This window comes from Loxodonta africana, chromosome 12, assembly GCF_030014295.1.
Source record: "Loxodonta africana isolate mLoxAfr1 chromosome 12, mLoxAfr1.hap2, whole genome shotgun sequence".
In the NCBI taxonomy this organism is placed as follows: domain Eukaryota; kingdom Metazoa; phylum Chordata; class Mammalia; order Proboscidea; family Elephantidae; genus Loxodonta; species Loxodonta africana.
Window position 1 is genome coordinate 91567773 of NC_087353.1, and position 22223 is coordinate 91589995.

At 46.3% G+C, this 22223-nt stretch overlaps 1 protein-coding gene across 5 annotated transcripts; it reads right to left on the reverse strand.

The window, feature by feature from the left end:
* Positions 1-274: 274 nt before the first annotated feature.
* ZFAND2A (zinc finger AN1-type containing 2A) lies at positions 275-21427 on the reverse strand. 5 transcript variants are annotated; one of them, XM_003416583.4, is made up of 7 exons: positions 21193-21427; positions 19760-19859; positions 19001-19095; positions 16342-16473; positions 13369-13520; positions 12216-12299; positions 275-11941 (listed from the first exon to the last, which is right to left on the reverse strand). In XM_003416583.4, the coding sequence occupies exons 2-7, from the start codon at positions 19812-19814 to the stop codon at positions 11923-11925; spliced, it is 537 nt and encodes a 178-aa protein (XP_003416631.2). In that variant the 5' UTR covers positions 19815-19859; positions 21193-21427; the 3' UTR covers positions 275-11922. The 5 variants fall into 5 exon arrangements, with proteins under 5 accessions (XP_003416631.2, XP_064152018.1, XP_023411672.1 ...); XM_064295948.1 differs by having other exon boundaries at positions 20796-21425; XM_023555904.2 differs by having other exon boundaries at positions 19760-21423.
* Between the last annotated feature and the right edge of the window lie 796 nt (positions 21428-22223).

The window sequence follows — 22223 nt, forward strand, 5'->3', positions numbered from 1 at the left end:
CTGTTGCCGGGTGGAAACCCCAGCTTCTTTGCATGACTTGTTACAGCCAATAAACAAGAGGCCAAGGTGGGAGGAGAAAGGCTCCTTTATGTCATTGTGAGAGAAAAGGAGTAATCGGGGCTGGTGCCTCCAAGACTGCTCCAAGGCAGCTTGGGGAGGTGGGCTTTTACAGAATGCAGACAAGGAAATGCGCATTCATCATGAATATTCAGGACTGACCTTCACACAGGCACTCAGGGCTTGGGGATGACTATGCATTTTTTCTAGACATGGGTTCAATCCCCTGGGGTGGAGGAAGAAATTGGTTTTTTGTTTGTTTTTTTTTTTTTTCATTAGTATGTTAACTCTTCACCCAGAGGTGGGGTACTTGTATATATTTTTCACTTAATGAGCTCATAGGTCACTTGAAGTCTAAGAAAAAAACTTGCTAAAACTGGTTGAGGCCCACTAGAGGTGGTTATCTTGTCAAGGACAATTTCAGGAGAGTGTGCAGTCTATTCTGTTCATTGTAGGATAAGCCAGAGCAGGTATTAGAAGTGTTGAGCTCTGAGGCTGTCTGCCTCATTCCTTCCTTTTCTTTGAGTGTTGGTCACTTACGACCAATGCCCATTTTAAACTACTGGGCAATTGTGAACCAAGTCTGTTGTGTCCTATAAGGGAATAGGGCTTTTCTAGGGAACTTTTAAATTAGCAGAGGAAGTAGGGAATGGATGACAGATCTAACAATTCCTCAGATTATCTCCCCAGGAAGCAGAGTTGGAAAGTTGAATGAATTGATTGTTTTACCACTTAGCTTGGGCTATGAGAATCTCTTGGAGAAGGATAGCAACAATCATGACTATTTCTTATGGTGGCTAGGAAACCCTGGTGGCATACTGGTTAAGAGCTACAGCTGCTAACCAAAAGGATGCCGGTTCAAATCCACCAGGCACTCCTTGGAAACTCTATGGGGCGGTTCTACTCTGTCCTATAGGGTCGCTATGAGTCGGAATTGACTCCACAGCAGTGGGTTTGGTTTTTGTTTTTATGGTGGCTAGAGGGCTCTCAGCCTCTCATCAATCTGACTTGTTTAAACACAGCATAAAGAAACAAAAAGGCAGTGTATATAGTACAATGAACAAGATTAAGAGTTATTTTGGGATTGGATCTATGCAGGAGGGCGTTTTGTAAACAAGTACTTAAATAGGTTTTCAAGTCCAGTTCTCACAGTTCTGACGAGTTTGTCCTTCTATGTCTGATGGAACAGTTTTCTTTACTAGGATGCAGTGGAGCTAAACTTTGAGACTGCTGAGCTTGATGGAGGTCAGAGCTGCTAGTAACACCTCAAAAGGACTGGTCCACTTTTGCTGGAGAGGCTCTGACTTTCAGGCTTTTAGGAGACCTAATCACCAGGCTGGAAAAGGGGCAGGGATACTTTTGGTTCAGGTGGGATTCTCAGGTGCGCATACTTGGGGAAAGAAGACGGAGTCACCCAAAGAGACTGCAGGTATTTAGTAACTTGAACATCTTTAACCTTGTGGAGGGAGGGAGGTTGGTCATTATTAAAGCAGGCTATGTTGGTCATATTGGGGTTCTCTAATAAAGGGCGCCGGTGTAATAGTTCAAATGGGCTAAGTTTCAGTTTGCCTCTAGGGGTGGATCAAACTCTCAAGAGAGCCGTAGGTAGTGCCTTTGTCTACACCAACTTGATCTCTTAGCACAGGTTTGCTGGTGTCTCTTTAGAGTCTGGTTATGTCACTTTACCACTAGACTGGGGTCTCCAGGCTGTAAAATCCAATTAATGTTCGGGGCAGTTGCCACTGACTCTACCTACCAAGTTCATAAAATGGGGCCTGATGTCACTGCCAATGGAGACAGGAAGCCCAAACTGAGGGATGATTTCATTCAGGAGGTTCTTCACAACCTTGGTGGCCTTTTCAGTCTTGTCAGTAGTCTCTAGGCATTGCCCCAGTTCGCTGGACCCCTGGGGGCACTTCAGCAGTGTTCTTGGGATTATTTTTTATGCAGGTGGGGCAGCTCTTTACCACTACTGAGATAGTGGCATGGACCTCTGGCCCAATTAAATGTCTCTTAATCCAATCATATAGTCCATTGCATCCATAATGGGTAGACTGGTGAGCATGAGTTTTGACGGAATGAAAATCTTTACATGGGGGGTGTACAGCCACTCATCTTTGTTTAAAGTGGCCCCCCAGGTCTTGGCAATGTCTTTGTCGTGTTGGGAAGAGTCCAGGTGGAGGTCAGGTGGTGGTAACTCTAAATGGGGAATTAGTGCGGCTACTACAATAGGTTTCTGTTGGATTGCATCTTTCTTTGTTGCTGCATCTTTTTTGTAATTACCCTTGGCCACTGTGGTGTCCCTTTCTGATGATCTTTGCAATGTACTACTGTTACTTGGGTGGGTATGAGATGGCTTGTAAAACTCGTAAGATCTCTTGAGAATATTTAATATCCTTACCTTCTGTTCTCAGGAGCCCTCTTTCCTTTCAGATTGCCCCATGTGCATGAACTACCCCAAATATATACTTAGAATTAATATAAATAGTTGATCGCTTACCTTTGATGATTCTAAAGGCCTGCAGCATCGCAATGAGCTCAGCCTTCTGGGAGAAAGTACCTGGGGGAAGCACGTTAGCCTCTAGAACCTCTTCTAAAGTGACCACCACATATCCAGCTTTTCTTTTTCCTCGTTTCATGTAACTGCTTCCATCGGTAAACAGTTCAAGTCTGTGACTGGTGATGAGTAGGTCTCCACATATTGGAGGAGGACACCATTGGTTAAGGTCAGTTGTCTCAGTTCTTGGGATAAAGCTGATCCAAAAAGAGTAGGACTGTTTTTAAAGTACTGTGGAAGGACTTGCCAACACAACTGCTGTTTGTCCTGTTCTTGGGTATTCCCACTTGAAGGCAAAGATTTTTTTTTACTTTTTTCCTCAGATGCAAAAGAAGACATCTTTCAGGTCTAGCACAGTGAACCTGAAAAAGGTGGACGACAAGGCCAACAGCAGGGTATATGGGCTGGGGACTATAGGGTGGACTGTGTTGCCTTGTTGACAGCTCGAAGATCTTGAACGAACCAGTGTTTTCTATTTTTCTTCTTCATTAGCAGGATGGTGACATTGAACTGTGACTGGCACAGTCTGAGTAGTCCATCTTTCAGGTATCTGGTGATGATTTTGCCCAGTCTGTCAAGGCTTCAGCTCGGATGGGATACTGCTTAAGCTCTGGGGGAACTATACCAGGTAACAATGTAATGACAATGGGGGAGGGATGTTTTTTGTTCTCCCCGGTATTTTGTTGGCTCACACCTATGGCACTACTGCATCTCTGATATCTGGATCAACTAACCTTTGTTAATGTTCTTCTTCCTCATAGCTGGTGGCCTGGTAGTGAGGGCCACTTGTAACTGCCACTCATTTTTCATAAAGGACTGTGTTTGAGATTTTTTTTTTGTATAGAACAAGTTAGAGGTTGTAGGAAGGGAGGGTGCTCTTCTTTTCCTGATGTTCCCACAACAGACACTGTCCACCTTGTCCAGGTAGCTTTTGCTTTAGGTGGGGCGGGGGGAGGGAGGGAGGCAAGTCAGAAGTGAGTTGCTCTAGTACCGACCAGAAACTTTACAGGTTCTCCTTCCACCGTCATTATAACCAGAGGCTCGAGTAGAAGACTTCTTTGGTTCCCTCAGTCTGAATTATCTTCTAGTGGCACGACTGGGCACTGGGTCACTTCTTTAGTTTTTTTGCTTGGTATTTTGCACTCTCACTTTCAATATCCTTTCTCTTTACACCAGCTGTACTGGTCTCTTTCCAAAGGGGTGTGGGGCCTTCTAGGCTCTTTGGCCTTGGTCTCTTTGTTTTCTTGAGGGCTGGCCTTCAGCCTGTAAGGCAGGAGCTAGGAAGGCTGCCTGGCGCTTTTGGTCTGCAACTTTCTTCTTTCTTGCTCCTTATGTCAGAGTAAACTTGGCAGGCCAGTTCCACTAGCCGAGAGATTTTTAACCCTATATTTCTCAAGCTTTCTATTAACATTGGGGAGCACTTTGTCCTATAAAAATTATATTGACCATTCAGGCATTTTTAGGGCTCTTGGGATCCAGATCAGTGAACTTGTGAACGTGGTCTTAAGATACTATGGCTCTCTTGAGAACCAGTCTTTCCCAGGTTATTTTCACTTTCTCTAATAGCTCAATCAGGGTGCCCAAGTCATTCCGTTCCGTATGTGTGGGGGGGGGGATGAGCCCACCACTGGGACAGAAGGACCCAGGAGGGGTGGATACAAAGATTGAGGAGGCTTAACAGTGGGGGCTGTCGCTGGCACAGCAGCTCTGTTGGATGGAAGCAGAGCATAGGGAGGGGGTGGTGTGGGTGCTGAAGCAGCAGGAGCTGGAAGACGCTCCTCAGGGTCAGGAGGGAGGACTGGCAGTTGTACTTTATCAGTCCCTTTCTGAACGAAGATTTTACATTTTTCTGTAACTCTTTGTGCTGATACAGAGTCATGAAAGCTTTTACATAACACTTTTCATCTCATTTACCCTCTCAAGTACAGAAAAGATCAAGTTGGAGGATAGTATAATTTAGAGACCAATTTGCTGCTACTTTTCCTCATCTGCCAATTTATATTGAGGTCATGTGGTGTTACAAAAGAAAATCATCTTTTTCATAGAGTCTGACCGAAAATATTCCCAGTTTTTAAAGATGCATCTTCCAGGATTTCTTGAACATTCATTTTCTGGATACACACACACTTACACATTCACACAACCTAATTTGGTGCACCAACAGGTACCTAGAGCCTTTTACACCCTCAACAGTCAATACTTTCGCTTCTTGGGACTCAGAATTCTAAGACCTTACCTAGGTACTTACCAAATAACCCCAGGTGTGTTTCTTGTCTCCCACAGAGTCAGTATTGGGTCTGAGGCGCGTTGGTCTTTAGGAATGCCCTGAGGTCTCCTGGAGAACTCTCTGGGTGGCACCAGACATCAGGTGGGGTCCCCGACACAGCCCGTCTAAGGAACCAAGCTATGGCTCACCAGAAATGCTCCCAGGTAGAAACCCCAAGTTCTACCGCATGACTTGTTAAAGCCAATAAACAAGAGGCCGAGGTGAGAGAAGAAATGTGCCTTTTTTTGTTGCGCAAAAAAGGAGCAATCAGGGCTGCTTGCAGGCAGCTTGAGGCAGTGTGGGCTTTTACAGCAAGCAGACAAGGAAATGCAAAGTCATCATGAATATTTAGGACTGACCTTCATACAGGTGCGGAGGGTTTGGGGATGACTATGCATTTTTTCTAGACAAGGGTTTGATCCCCTGGGATGGAGGAGGAAATTGTTTTTTTCATTAGCATGTTAAGTCTCCACCCCAGAGGTGGGGAGCTTATATGTATTTTTCACTCAATGAGCTGATAGGTCACTTGAAGTTAAGATGGTGTAGAAAACCTGCTACAATGGCTGAGGCCCACTACAGCTGTTCTGTGGTTATCTTGTTGAGAACAATTTCAGAAGAACGTGCAACATAGTCTGTTCATTGCAGGAAGATAAACCAGAGCAGGGTTGAGCTCCGAGGCTGTCTGCCTCACAGAGATAAGCTGAAGCGTAAAGATCCCTCCTTGGAACATTTTTGACTCTCTGGTAGTTTATGAGGGTTCCTGATGGCACAGCAGTTAAGAGCTCGGCTGCTAATCAAAAGGTCAGCAGTTCAAAACCACCAGCCACTCTTTGGAAACCCTGTGGGGCAGTTCTCCTCTGTCATATAGGGTCACACTATGAGTTGAAATCAACTTGATGGCACACAACAACACCTAACTAAATTATTTTATTGTTTGAGGAGATATGTGTACATTTATTATTTTAAGTATCACTCACTTCCTATTTTACTGAACGCTACTTTCTTGCTGTCTGAGATGCTATACTGTAATTTTCCTTTATTCTCAATGTCCATATTCGTTAGCGCTAGCTGTCTTGGGTCCAATACTACTACTTCTATACTTCTTTTTCTTCTCCTTTTCTCCCTCTCTTTCTCCCATAGGCCTTGTCTCCCCCTCTCTGTGATTCCATCTGCCAACATGGCTTAAACCCACTACATGCTAATAACTCCTAAATCCTAGTTCTAGCCTAGACCTCTCCCACTGAACTGTAGACTTGCATATCCACTTCCCTCCTTGACATCTCTACATCATAATCTGGTAAACATCCCAAATAAGCATGTTCAAAATTAAACTCCTGGCTTTTCCTTCCAAGCCTGTTCTTTCCTCATCATGTCCCCCTCCTTCCTCCCTGTCCCGGTAAGTGACACCAAGAAAAGCTAGGCATCACCCTATTCCTCTCTGTGCCCTGCACGTACTGCTCATTTCACAACAAAGATCTCAAATGAATTCACTACTGTCTCTGCCCTCCGCCACCCATCTATGGGGGCCCAGGCCCCATAATCTCTCACCCAGAGTTTGTGGTCTCCCTGCTTCCACTTTTGCCCCTCTAAGCCATCCTCTACCTCACACAAACACCAGAATGATCTTTGTGACATGTGGATGAGATCATGCTAATACCCGTTTTGTTTCAAGTCTCGAGAATTATTCAAATTCCTGCAAGGTTTCCATAATGACCCTGAAGTCTTTATATTTGCCAGGTTGAAGTCTGGTACCTGTCTTCATAACCATAAACCATATAATAATGTGGCTATAGAAAAAACTTATGAGATTCAGAACAGGAGATCAAGCAAAAAAATTTTTTTGCTATATTTCTATCAATTATCACAAAATAGTCCTTTTGGATACGTAAGAAACAGTTTTATATATAACGGCACCATTCTGGTTTTCTTTACCTTGATGGAGTTTATGCTTTTATAAGCAAATGTGTATTTAAACAGACCTTACTACTCTTTTGAGAACTATAAAAATCAAATCACAAATGATCCTGCTATAGCCTGGAGTTTCAATCAGGAAACATGGTGGGTCTGCCATATTACCAGCAGTTTTTCACAAGAACTTGAACTACTGCTGCTCAAGCCCAACTCTTGCAAAATACCCCTGATCAGCTCCCAAGGCTCTCTGGCCCTGGGATTGAATAAAGCTGGTTTTTCTTTATGTACAGCAAAAATCAAAGTGACCCAATTTTCTCCACTTGTCTTTCTTCCTACAAACTTCATCTTAAACCCGATGCTTCATACTGCTTTCCTATACTAGATTCCAGTACACAATGTATCTTATTTTGTATCAAAGCATTCAGGCAACAGTGCTTCTTGGTACCTCCCAGAATACAAGACTGGTAGGGTTTCTACCACCTGATACAGTGACATGCATATGGTGGATATGCAACTCTAGACTTCAGTGGGAGAGGCCTAGGCTAGAAATAGAGTTTGGGAGTCATTACCATATATCAGATTTAAACCCATGGTAACAGATGGAGTCACAGAGATGGAGCGGGGAGACAGTGCTTTAGACAAAGCTTCCAAGACTCACCCTCCCCCATCAGAATGGGGTGTGTAACTTGGGTGGAGTAGAGGGAAGGTGGACTTTGACTTTAGTGGACCAAACAGTCAAAGCATGCCTACCACACTGTCTTATGGTGGACAGGCAGAAGTAGCAGGAGAAGGACTGGCCAGAGCTGGAAGGGTGATGAAGTAAACGCTCACCAAGGAGAGGCCAGTGATCACTTGCACCGGTGATTCCATAGCTCACACCTGTCTGCACCAACGGAGATGGTTTAGCCTTTTCCCTGGAGCTCTGTAAGCTCTCTGCACATTGCTATAGGAACATTGCTACAGTAACATTTCTAATGACTCCTGGTCTCCAGGGAATGTTTGTGTCAGAGCAGAAAAGAGAAACCAGACTCACTGCTGTGGAGTCAATCCTGACTCAGCAACCCTAAAGGACAGAGCAGAACTGCCCCACAGTTTCCAAGGCTGTAATCTCTACAGAAGCAGACTGCCACATCTTTCTCCCATGGAGTGCCTGGTGGGCTCAAACTGCTGACCTTTTGGTTATCAGCCGAGTGCTTAACCACTGTACCACCAAGCCTCCTTGGAAAGAGAAATACTGATGCATTAACACTGTCTTCTTACTGGACTCTTTTTACCCCCCACCCCCTTAAGATTCTGTCAAAGCAGAGTTGTCTACAAAAGTTGCTTTAGTTTCAGTTTGAAATGATACAAAATTAAAGAGCCACTTTGGTTTTTTAAAAGATATTTTTTGTAGCATTTATTGCAAGAAAACCCTAGCTTTTAATGCATTTTAAGGAGAAGACCTTGTAATACAGCTCAGGGGTGTGTAGCCTTTTACAAATGTGGTTTTTTGTAGAGCTCCCCTCAAATATTCCTATGAAAAGGCAGAAAGAAGGATAACATGCTCAAACAAAAGAAACACCACCTTTAATGCAACATCTCATACCACCCGCTAAACCCTGTCCTTCTTGTTCTTTCTACGGTATCTATTCAACTTTATAACAAACTGTGAATTCAAGTTTTAATATCACTTCAGCAAAATAAAGCAAATAAACATTTTTCTGGGGAAAAGTTCATACCAGACCAAACAGAAGACAGACTAGTTTCCCCCTCAGCATGTTCCCCAAGACAACGCAATCTCACAACATTTGCAGTACTACTGAGAGTCAGAGATCCTGACTCTAGTTGAAAACTTGGAAAACCACAAAACACTTCACCCAGTGATGTTTAGGGAACTCATTTCAGAACCTATCTTTTGAGTATGGTCTTAGGCTCTCTGCAAAACTGAATTTGGATGGTTAATTAAAAACACATTTGAAAATATATCCCCATTCTTTAGTGGCATTACTAACCTACAAAAACTGAGTTAGGGCTGAGGGGTTGGCAATATCTGCTCTTCCTGTGGTAGTGCACCTGACTTCTCATGAGTCAATATTCGACAGAGGGCTTCTGGTGACATCTTGTGACAGCGCCTGATACTGCATCCCACGCACCAGAACGGCAAGAGCAACGCAGCTTTCCAGGCCACTGAAGCACACGGGGCACCACAAGCTCTGACATGGCTTTGGGTCCCGCCCATAACAGCTGGTTGGTTCTAATTCAGGAACAGGAGGGGAGCAACTGAGGCAGGCGCAGGTGCCACTTCACGTGGCCCTCGTTACTGGTTTACTGCGGACTAAGATGGACTCGGAAGAAAGGCCTGGTGGATCTACTTCTGCAAATGAGCCACTGAAAACCCAGTGAGGCAGTTTACTATGACGCACATCGGGGTGCCGTGAGTCAGAGTCAACTGCACAGCAGCTGGTTTGGTTTATGGCATCTGTTAAATAAAGTGCCTTCCAGGCTCACTGCCTGCCTGCCACTCTTTATAAAGAAACAACAACCAACATGTTGGTTTACTCGGGGGAAAAAAAAAAAAGCCCCAAACCCATTGCCGTCGATTCTGACTCACAGTTTGCTCAAGCCTCATGAAATGGCCAAGGCCTGACCCAATTCCAAGCTTTCCAACTCCAAAGCCCCTTCTACCACCTAGTGCTTGTCAAACACTTCCACTGAAGCATCCCAGTAGCTCAGGAAGGTGAACCCCTTCCAACCCTTGGCAGAGACCAAAAGTTATGCTAAGTTGGTGATGGTGTCAGGAAATGATGGACAGTGAACAGGGATGACTTTTTGGACAAAGCTTGGCACCTTCTATCAAAACTTAAAATATATACATCCCCTTCAATGCAGTGCACATCAACAGCAGACCGGCCAAAAAGTCAGGGTACACCCAGTGTGCTAAGGATGAGAACTACTCGTGCTAGCACGGAAAGAGGCTTATGACACAGTAAGATAAGAAAAATCAGATAACACAGTAGGTGACGTAGGATGTTTATATTTTTAAAGATACATACTTGTGACCGAACAGAAAGTTCTGGATGCAAAAGACACTGTAAATAGTGACTGTTTTAGACTTCTGGGGAGTACCACTAAGGAACAGGGAACTTTCACTTTTCAAACGCACACACTTGTGAGCTATTTGATCTCTTACCATTAACATAGTATTTGTAAAGAAAAATACGAACTTGAGCTTTTCAGAAAGCTCTTAAGCACTACACTTAAATATTCCGATCAAATCTGAAGACAAAAAAAAAAAGGACTAGTAAATTGTTAGTTGTTCTTTGTGATAAAATATGGATATTTAATGTTGTCCTTGGGCTTTGGATGATCTAGAGTGGCACTGTAGTTTTTGACAGAAATATAGTGAATTTTATCTAATTTTAAATTTCCTAGGAGCCACAGTAAAAGTGAAATTTTAATTTTTATTTATACCATTATCTAAAATATTATCATTTCAACATGTAAACAGTATTTTTATATGAGATATTTTAATTCTTTTCTACTGCATTAAGTCTTCCAAGTCCAGTGTGTTGCAAATGCTTAATTTGGACATTAAATTTTCATTAGAAACTCCTAATGTGCATTTAGATTTCATAAAATTTACAGTTGAAAAAACAGAATCACACACTCAGTTCTAAATGTAAGTTTTCTAGCAAATGAGTCACATATCGCTTTTAAAATTCTGCTGACTTACGTAAAATTTAAAATGCAGTTCCCCAATTGCACTAGGTACATCTCCTGTGCTCCACAGCACATGTGGCTGGTGGCTGCGATACTGGACCACACCGAGGCAGAAGTCATTTGGCCAAGTGTGGTTCCCTGACCTGCAGCATCAGCATGACCTGGATACTTGTGCAAATCCTCACCCCACCCAGACCGACAGAATTAAAATGCCGCGGGTGGGCCCAGCAAGCCCTCCAGGTGATTCTGATGCATGCTCACATTGAGAACTACTGGTCTAGAACAAATACCACTGAACAAGACACCAGGCAGAAACAGTATTGATAACCTATTTATGGAATGGAAACTGAAACACCCTCCCACCCCACCCCCATTTCTTTGAGAATGAGAAACCATAAAAAAAAGCAGTTGCTTGATTTGTTGATCCAGATGTAGTAAACTGGCCCTGTGGAATGTGTGGAAGGTACACAGCTGGACCACTTTGTCTCACTGTACCTCCTGACACCCGGGAGCCAAGGAAACGAGCCCCCTCAGACCCGGATTAGAGCCTGTCAGTTCAAATCCAACACCAACAGTCACACTGTCAGGGCTTATGGATGGTCTTTGTCACTCCGTGAAGTCACAGCTGGGGCAGAAACAGTGCCAGGGCACCATGTGTGTACTGTTCATGGTTCAGGTGACAGGATATGGAGTACATGCCTGTGTACCCCACCCCCCAACCTCCAGTATTCAAGAAGCCCCCTCCCTGCTATGGCAGGCAGAGCTTCATTTTTAACAGCTTGAATCTGGTGACTTTTCTCCTGGAGTTGAGATTATATGCAGGAACAAATAAGCCATTATGCAAGCTAGCTTGTTGACAATGGTGCCATTTTAAAAAGAAGTCAGCCATGGTAGAGATACACACCCCCTTCTTTCAAAAGAATAGAACTTCCGGCCTCCCTCAGTCACATGACTACATTCTCTTCAGTGGAACTAAGTGGAAGAATGGTGGGTCACTTCCGGACCAAGACCTTAAGAAGCAGGCGCCACACTCCGTCCTTCCCTGAGCTCAGATGACCACAACCACTATAGAACCACGTACTGAAGACAGAGCCACAACCAGGCAGGAACCCTGACTGATTTGGCCCACAACAGAACCACCCTCCCATCTGGCAGGTCCTTTGTTCTTTAAGCTGCTTTATTTTATTTTTTTTTTTGCGGGGGGTGGGGGGAGGTTGTTATATGAGGTTAGCCCACCTTAGAATAGCACTTGATACCTTCTGATTGTTTATACAAACTCTTTTGACAAGATATTTTATTGGAATAGTTTTATCAAGTTTTTCAGACTGTTTGACATGAGAAGGATGGAGGTACTAGAGCGTGAAAGTTACCTCACAGAGTTACAATAGCGTACAGTAAGTTAATGTGCCAGCTCAGGAACAGGTCGTCGGTGTCATTGCCTTACTTTCCACCTGGAAGAGAATAAAAAGAGTTGTCAGCTTTTTAGATCTAGCTCTTCAAGCCCAATGATATCTTTCAGAAAGCAGCCATAAGATGTTGCTGCCTGATTATCCCTGGTGCTGGAATGAAATGCCTTTATCATCTGGGGCTCCAGGCCATAACTTCCTCATGATTAAGTCATACACCACCGGGGCATGCAAGGTCAGCCATGCACTGTACTACGAGGACTTGTCAACACTCGCTACCGGAGCAAAGAACTGCTACCCTGTGGAGCCGCCTCGGTACCTGAGTCGCTGCGCCAGCCACCTGGGAGAGAAGGTGTTCAGTGCTCCCGAGGGCTTGGACTCAGGAACTCCTGCAGCTGAACACCTATGGAGAGGCTAGGTCAGTACTGTCCCACCCCGCACTCGCTCACCAAGAAAACCAGACACTGATTTATACTCAGGGCTGCTGGGGCCCAGCCTGGCTCAGGTAGGGACAATATAAGGAACAATAAATCGCAATTAGAAGGGGGCTTAAGATTCACTAATACCAAGTGTAAGGTGGATGCTTCCATTAACTTGACAGAGGCACTCTTGGTTAATAACACTAGAATTCAACTTTATTAATCTTTTCCAGCTTTACCTGAATCCTCATTTTGTTTTCAGCCCAGCCCAGGCAATCCAGCAAAGCCACCCTGAACCCATTTCCTTTTCTGTTGTTGTTAACAAACATGAAAAAATGTTCAATTTACTAATAAAATCAAGGAAATGCTGATTAAAGCAGTAAAGTATCATCTTTCACCTATCAGAAGAACAGATATGAAAGAGAAAAATGAAACAGCCCCCAGATGTGGCCAGGATTTGGAAAATGGCACTTAAAAAGACATTGCTAGAAAGACTATTTCAAAGAACCATCGGCAATGTGTGTTATCAACAGCTTCAGAGACCAGCATACTCTAGGTCTTCCCCCAGGAAACAATTCAGGATGTGAGCAGAGATCGATCTACAAGTGTGTTAATCACAATGGGGTACAGAAAATAGGAGGCACCCTAAATATCCAACCACGGGGGTGAGAGTCAGATAAATTCTATGCCCTTCCCTGGGCTCCCCCAACTCCCCAAGATGTGTCAGCTTCAGCTGCCCGGGTCCCAGCTTGCAGGCCTCACTGAACCATTTTCTTTTTTTTATTGTGTTTTAGGTGAATGATCCGTTTTCTATTTAACGGCACCTTGCTCTTTCATAAATTGAGCATGGATAAAAATTAAAGTTATCTGAGAGAAAGAAATTAAATGTCATCTAAATAACTTAGATTATGATCATCCAAACCTCTACAGCAAATATTTAAAGTCAGACAGTGTGGGACAGTGCTCAAAGCTGTTCTACTCCCCAGCTTAAGAGTTTAAATTATTTTCCTGGGTCTTAAATCAGCCCTCCAGCAGTCAGCACTGTGTTCTTACCCAGCTCTCCTGGGAGGGCAGCCTCCCTGCTTGCAGCTGTGGTCCAGAGGGTGTCTGTGTCGGATGCAGAAGTTACTGTGACATTCGTCACAGACCACCTGCAGCATCTCTTTTCTCTTGCATCCTTCTTTTGAGCACCGGTATGTAAAAATCTAAGGGAACAAGTGTTACAAGCACTTAACAAGATCATTTTATTTAAACTAGAAATTGCTCTTAAGGACACAGAATGAAGATGCCAAGGGATCACTCCAGCATTTTAGCATCAGGTGAGAAATGAATACTAGCTAAGCAGACACAGACAAGTTTTAACAAGTGATCAGTATAAAGGCAGTATATTCAGCTGGGGCCCTAGAGGCAGATCCCAAAAAAGGGATTCGTATGAAAATGACTGGAGGGGCACCTAGGGGAAAGAAAACAACAAAACACAAGAGGAGACGGGGAGGAAGGGGCTTGGAGGGACCTGGGAGCGAGTGGGAGAACTGGGGCTGATGAGGGTATGCTACCACGCGCACTCCCACAGAGAACAACAGAGTGAGAAGGTCTGTTTACACCCCCTACGCTCATCAGTCATGGGGATGCGGGGCGGGGGGGGCAATGCCCAAGTAGTTCTGACTCTCCGTGAAGAATGTAAGCAAGGGGGACGTCCCAGCAGCAGGATGGCCCTCAGGCAAAGACGGGTAGGTACTAGCTTCTTCGAGACTGCCCAGAAGCCAGTGTCCCTGAAGGCACTGTGGGGACACAAGGGCCACAGCAGAGCACTGACAGCATCTACACAGGCGGCCAGAGCACAGAGGAGGGAGCATCAATGCTGCCGGGCGGGACAGGGGTGGGAAGGACCTGGTCAGTAACACCTGCTTGTGCCAAGGATGAGGAGGACTTCACTGGGAGAGAAAGGCATGGGGGGGGCGGGGAGGCTGGGTAGAGCTGAAGTCTTGTATGAAGACAGAGGAGTTGTAAAGGCCCTTCCCCAGAGCCTGGAGGGCAGAGGGAAGGATGTACAGCAAAGTCGTGTGGAGAAAACGGTTAGAGAAGGAGCTTGGAGAAAGTTTTCTTGTAAAGGGTTTCGTGTGATAGGCTAAGAATAAGATTTCATTCCTTCCTGTTTGAGCTTGAAAACAGATACATGTACATGCCTTGATTAAGGTACTTGATAACTACAAACCAGGCCCATGACTGGAAACTGTGCTTTAAGCTAATTCCCTACAAGAAAAGCCCTTTAAACCACATATAAACCAGAGACTCCATCAGCCTGAGGCCTAAGAACTAGATGGTGCCCAGCTACCACCGATCACTGCCCTGACAAGGAACACAACAGTCCCTGATGGAGCAGAACAGTAGGATCTAGATCTCAAATTCTCATAAAGACCAGACTTAATGGTCTGACTGAGACTGGAGGGACCCTGAAAGTCATGGTCCCCGGACCCTTTGTTAGCCCAAGACTGGAACCATTCCCGAAACCAACTCTTCAGACAGGGATTGGACTGGACTATAATGATAATGGTAAGGAGTAAGCTTTTTGGCTCAAGTAGACACGTGAGACTATGTGGGCAGCTCCAGTCTGGAGAGGAGATGAGAAGGCAGAGGGGGACAGGCGCTGTCTGAATGGACATGGAGAATACAGGGTGGAGAGGAGGAGTGTACTATCTCATTAAGGGGTGAACAACTAGGAGTACATAGCAAAGTGTGTATAACTTTTTGTATGAGAGACTGACTTGATTTATAAACTTCCATTTACACCACAAAAAGAAAAAGAAAAGCCCTTTAAGAAGCCAAGAATGCCCACATGAGTGCTCTGGAGGGCTGGGGGAGGGGGAAGCAGCTCCCTTAGAAAGAGCCTGAAACCAAAAGTGAGGCCCTGGGGAGGGCCAGCTGTGGAATAGCCTAAGAGGCCTGGAGACCTGCAGTCCTCAGGGATAAAGCCAACCACGGCATGCAACCTACAGATGGCAGCATCTAATGTTGGTCAGAGGTTCAGTTTCCTTGGATGTCTAGAGAAGGGCGGTGACCTGACCCCATGGATTGGCTCTGCTCCCTCCTGAAACCCTATAAAAATGACAGAAAATGAGTTTCCAAGAGTAATGAACCCACAAGTGTAAAGAATAACAGAAAACAGCCACAAGGTTTTAGAAAGTGACCAGCATGAGGATGAGCAGTGATGCTTGGTGGGTAGGAGAAGCCAGAACATAGCTGTAGGAAGGCTCTGAAACCCGGGGAAGGGGGACCAAAGCAGGAGGAAGTATAGCACGCAGAGAAGACTACGGGTGTGAGCTCCAGAGAGAGTCATGCAGAAGCTCCCAGGCCCAGAGAGACACAGCAGTGGGGACAGTGGGCAGGAGGACCGTGCTGAAGACAGAAGGGGGCAGGGAAGGTGGAGAGACCATGGGCACGATGCTGGCATAGGGGCAAGAGCTAAGGCCTTGGCTGACACTGTGGTCACCAGGTAGTGCATGAAACTGAAGGGCGGACAAGACGAACTCAAGATGTAACAATAAATACATGCATTTGGAGAAATAAGCAGACACCAGAAAACAAAACTGTCAGGAGCTGAAGGTGGTCGCCTACGGGGCACAGGGATTGTCCTCTTCCCTCACATACTTGACTCCAAACTATCAGATGTGCAACTTGAATAAAAACATGGAAGTTCCCAAAGCAAGAGACCAAATGTTCCGATTTCATACCCTTTTGAATTATTCTAGGAGCTGAGAAAGCAAACGCACAATGACAGTTCTGGAAAACTGGGTCTAATTCTCCATCCTGGGAGAAAATGCGCAAATTCCTCAAAATCAAGCAGACTTTCATCAGGGCCCTTGATGTTTAGAGAACGTTTTTATATAGCTCACAACACAGGGGAACGGCCACACATCACTGGGTTTTTACTTTGTACAGGAACTATGGAGACCAATTTTCACAGATCATTGATCCCTTTCCCCCTAAGGAAACAACACATGCAGAATTTTCAGACTTTCCACTCACCTTCTCGTGACTCCTCCCAGGATTGTACTTGCAGTCCCGGTCCATGTGTTCGCCAACCACCACGTCAGGAAGCTCCCCCTTCTTCACTGGGACAGGACTGTTACAGAGTGGGCACACTGGGACCTGAACATCCTATACACGTGGGATGCAAGGTGACATTCCAGAGTCAGACCACCAAAACGTTTCCACGAGACAAGGGGACGACGGCGCGGTGCATGTACAGAGCGCAAACGCTGCTGCTCTGACCACTCGTGAGAATGGGCGTTGTCTGTGCAGCAGGTTCACAGCAGGGCACCAAGAGAACTTGAGTATGGAGTCACCTCAGGTTAAAGCTAAGTGGAACTTAAATAAACAGATTATCAAACAACCATGGAAACCCGTCACCATCAAGTCAATTCTGACTCATAGCGACCCTACAGGACAGAGTAGAACTGCCCTATAGAGTTTCCAAGGAGCACCTTGTGGATTTGAACTGCCGACCTTTTGGTTAGCAGACATATAGCTCTTAACCGTTACGCCACCAGAGTTTCCACAAAAACAACCCTAAAACGGTCAGTTAAAAAGGCAGCGGGGGTGGGGGGTGGGTGGGGAGAGGTGAAGACAGACAAGGCCAGTCTCAGTAAAACAGGACTGTCACCATCCCAGGGAGAGAGGATCCTGCCCAAATACGATGAAGGGGAGACAACACAGGAAACACCAGCCAGAGAGACCACCCAGCCCTCTTCAATCACCAGCAGCCTTTCTGGTCCTTGTGCAGACACCAGCAGGGAACTCACTGGTGGGCCCTCAAGGAGGGAGGTCACTCCACTGGCCACACCTAGGCCAAGGGCAAGCCCCAGACTGCAGGGCTCTGAGTGCCCAGGGCCCGTAGAAAACCTGTTGCTGTCAAATTGACTCCAACTCCTATGACCGTATAGGGCAGAACTGTCCCTAGGATTTCCAAGAAGCAGCTGGTGGATTCGAACTGTCGACCTTTTGGTTAGCAGCCGAATGCTTAGCCACTTTACCACCAGGGCTCCTCCCCCAGGGCAGGGGCTGGGAACTGTGAATGACAGGATGAGGGGCAGCCACCATTGCCACTGGGGTGGAGGACAGCCACCGAGCTGTGGGGCTGCTGCCTGGGGCAGGGCTGGAAGATGCACCAGGTGGCACTCCCTGAATCAGCCGGTCTCCTAACTAAGAATCAATTTCTGTGTTCCTAAATCATCTCTAGCCAGACTCTCCGTATCTAGGGACGTGGATGATGTGGCCTGATCATCAGTCCTGGGCAAATGGGTAATTTGCACCACACGCCCCACGTGTTCCAGGCTAGAAAAAGCTGAAGTGCGGCACGCTGACCAGCACATATAAAAGCACAGTAATGCTAAGTCGCCCACTTTTCTAAAGGCCACCATGGTCAAGCCACGGAGGGCTGATACTGAAATCATCTGAGAGCCATCAGAGACACAGAAGATAGGCCAGGGCCACTTGAAAGTCCGGAATAAAGTCTCAGACCTCTGAACTTATGCAAGTTAGTTTTCTTAAAGAGTTGTTGTTTTCCAGTTTCTAGTGCGTTCTATCTGAATCATCTAAACATGAGTCACAGCTGCAGAGTCACCAGGATGAGTAAGGATCCTAACAACTTCCTGGTCAGGACCATGTCAAAGATTAAGCCATTTCCTGAGTCACACAGAAAGACAGCTGTGCTTTTCCCTGAAGCAATGAGTCAAAGAAATCAAGTATTTTAACGTGTAAAGAAGTAAGCTTTGAAAGTTACGTTACAACAACAATTTGACTGCATGAGTCCCTGAGTAAAACAATAGAAAACAAATTAAAATCTCAATTGCTGTCGAGCCATACTGGCCAACAGAACGTTCTGTGAGGATGGAATGTTCTAGGCCCAGGCTGCCCAGTAGGGTAGTCACTGTCCACATGTGGCTACCTGCAGTGTGATAGATTACATCTGTGTGGCCTTTCTAGCCATGGTCTTGTAACTCCTACTCAGGTGACTGTGTGATAGGTAATTGTGGCCTACCACAGGGATTGGTCAGTTTTGGCTTAAAAGAGCCAATTTCAGAGCAGAGGGGAGACACCCAGGAAAGGAGAAATCAGCAGCAGGAGAAAGCATGGTGAGCTTTCCAACCCAGAGAAAGTTAAGTGCCTTTGGGTAGAGGCCTAAGAGCCAGGAAGAGGCATGCCTGTGAACACAGCTGGGGAGATGCTATCCTAATGGAAGAACTGTATCCTGAGTGTTCTTGAGCCTGAATTGTAACGGTTAACTTCCCTAATAAACCCCATAACTGTGAATGTGGTCTGTGTGGCCATTGCAATTTCTCGAACCCAGCAAAGAAGCAGACTGCTGTGCGAGGGACAGCTAGTATCAGAATTAGTGAAGATGGTGGAGAGAGGAGGCTTGTCTGGCCTCCACCTCATAGCAGTCAGCCTTGCTCTGTTGATCCTGGTTCTCCTTCCCCCTTGTGGGGTAAGATGAGGTCAGACACTGCCCTCATGCCGTTTTTGTACTACCCAACACCTGAAATGTATCCAGTGCAACTGAGAAATTTTTAATTTTATGTAATTAGTTTAAATAGCTACACACACAGCTGGTGTTTCCGCTGTCAGACAGCACAGCTTTCAGAAGTAAAGGTCAGCATCTTTTGAATAAAGTACGAAGAGTTACCTTCTTGAACGCAAAGGGACACCCATGTGCAGCAAATGTAAAGTGATCCTTACAGAAATCCTGTTTACATGCATCACATGTTATTGGTAGAAAATCTAAACAATGGAAAAAATAAAAAATGTTTTAAAGACTGGAATAAAAAGACCACAGATCATACTAACATAGCATTTAATACTATATTAAATTTAAATGCTCCATAACTATCAGATGGATACAGCTTCAAGGCATCACAAGCGAGGGGGAAAAAAAACTTTGGGTCCTGAATTTCACAAGGTCAAACAACATGTAAGAGAATCTATAAAGCTATCTTTTCAAGAGACATTCCACCTCATGTGGTATCGCACCTTTTTAAGAAGCACATTTGTATCCATTTAGCCCTCGCAGCTGGCCTACTACCTTGCATTATGTGGATGCTAAATACCATGCACCTGGCCTACTACCTGGCATTATGTGGATGCTAAATACCATGCAGCTGGCCTACTACCTGGCATTATGTGGATGCTAAATACCATGCAGCTGGCCTACTACCTGGCATTATGTGGATGCTAAATACCATGCAGCTGGCCTACTACCTGGCATTATGTGGATGCTAAATACCATGCTGAACAGAGCCTCGACCTCATGCCAAGTGCCCACTACTGAAAAGCAGCAAAGGCCAAGACACAGAATTATCAGCTAATTAGGGAAATGTCCAGTTCTCCCCCACGGATAACCAACAAAATACTCATATTCTATTGATAATCTCTTAAAAGTGCTTACCTAGCTGCTTGCAAGTTTTTTCTGAACAGTGCTTCCCCAAATCAGGGAACTCCATTGTGAGCAAGGTGTTCAAAACACAGCTGACAGGTTTCAATGCCACCTACAAGAATGAGAATAGTTAGAGGGAAAGCAATGACTGCCCGAATTCCAGCCACTGGGATTTATAATTAACAACTAATGCAAGTAAACAAACATGCTCCCCAGGGTTTCAAAGGCCAAGCCATCCTGGGGCCACGCAGCAAAGACTGAAGCATCATCAATTCTGCTGTTTTTCAGCAAAGGGAAAAACATGAGTTTTAGCAGAAGTACCAGGTTCTTGGCCATTCAGAATCAACCCCATTATGAGAAAAATTATTTTTCAATCCTTTTAAGTCCCAGTTTATGAAGCTCACCCCAAGTTCTGGTCTTCATTAAGCCATTATTTCAACTCATATTGGCTGGGGTTTCTCATATTCTATTTACACAGCTGCCAATGAAATTACAACCTCAGGGAATTTTAAGGTATAATTTCATCTATGAAATATACTTGTTGACATATACAAAAGTGCCTCTGTTACTAGGTGCTAGATCACATTAACTAACGACACTATCCATTGGAGATTTAACTCCCGTCCCTTGCTGCTTTAACTCCCTCAAGCATTAAGTTTTACTTCACCTTTAATCCTTAATGACATCAACCTGGAGTTGATCAGGGAGACCTGCAACCTGTTAACTTACCATGAAAAACAGGCAGACCACTGGTGACGTTACTGGACTTGACTCAGGAGGCCCCCTCCACAACCTGGTGCCCACCAAATCTCTCAAAACTCTTCTCCCTCCTAGAATTCAAGTTCAAGGTCCTTTTTCCCATCTTCCTATCAGCTCTCCCCACTCTGCTGGGAGCCCCTCCGCCTGGCATACTCTCCCCCAGCTAACATCTACTTCAGGTCTCCGTTTAGGTGTCCCTCTTCAAAGGGCCTTTCCTAAGCCCTCACGACCCCCCATGTAGGTTACACACTCTCTACTCTCAAAAGATCCCGTCATTCCTTTTCCGCACCTGCTCACAGTTTCCAAGTAGATTACTTCTAGATTAGTCCCGTGGAGTAGCAAGGATCATGTCGGTGCTGCCCATCGCCGTACCAGAAAGGCATATACCGCAGGGCAGGACAAAGTAAGCGTCCCTTAATTTTGTGTTCCAGGGATTGACCAGAATCTACTGTCAACTCCGAAACGATTTTGGTCTTGACACCAGACGAGTAGTCTGAAAACACCCGACCTATAGGGTCACTTTGCCATGACGTGAATGCCGTATACGTACGAAGCCGGGAGCGGAAGAGAGATGTACGGATGTCGTCAAACTAATGAGGTCTACAACCGCAGTGAACAGCTGCATCAACTTTAAGACGCCTTCACACGCCCCTCGGTTCTTCCCCGGCCCCAGCCCTACTCCGTACCTGGCTGTCGTTGGAGACACGGACAGCTGGAAAAGCAAGAGGAAGGCGGAGACCGACAAGCGGGTTTCCCTCGTCGGTGCCAGCCCCTGGGAACAAAGCAAAAGGAACCAGGGAGACGGAACTCGTGGAGAGGCCAGAGCCTGGCCGAGCCCACAAAAAAGCTCAGCATCTCGCAAACACGAGCGTCCCGCCATTTATCCCCCAGCCGGCCCTTCAGAGCGCCGCCGCGGCCTAATCATTTCCGGCGCGCGCCGATGACGCACCGGCCAGCCGGCCAATCCAGTCCCGCAGCGGCCCGGCGGCCCCGTCAGGTGCCCGGGACTCCGCCCAGCTCCTGGAAAAGTCCGGCAGCTTCTCGGGGCCGGCGCTCGGGTGACGCCCGCGACGTGCTGCTGAGTCACGGTGAGGCGGTGCTCCCCAGGGGTACCTCGGCCAGCCGCTTGGCGTGGAAAAGCTGACTCCGCGTGGGCAAGGGGCGACACCGGCAGCTGTGGCAGGCGCCAGAGTCCCCCACAGCTGACGGGAGCACCCTGAGTTAGCCGGTCGACCCGCGGCCGAGTGGGCGCCCTGGAGCAGCCACAGTAAGGCACGACGCCCTCGCAGGCCCAGAGCTGTGGCCTTCTGCACAGCTTCATTTATTCACATCCGTCGTGGCAGGAACCCGGCACCGCAGCCCAGCTGGAGCGTGGGTCATAGGAGGGGACCCCCGGCAGATGTCACACTCCCCAGGACCCGACAGGGACCATCTGCAGAACCATGACAGGGTGTCATGGGTCTGTGGCATCAAAAAAGGAGTCCAAGGGGACCTGAAGGAGGCATGGGGTTTACGGGGTTTCCCAGGGGAGTGCAGAGGAACACAGGTGGCCACAACAGCAGATGCCACGGTCCCGAGGTGGGAATGCCGGAGTGGCTGGACCTAGAGGTCTTCGCTGCCCTGAGGACCCTCCTCCGCTTCTAACCACCAGACAGTAGTTGGAAGGGGTCTGGTGTTATTCTGGAGTGAGAAAGCAAGCATCTGTGTTTAAACAGTA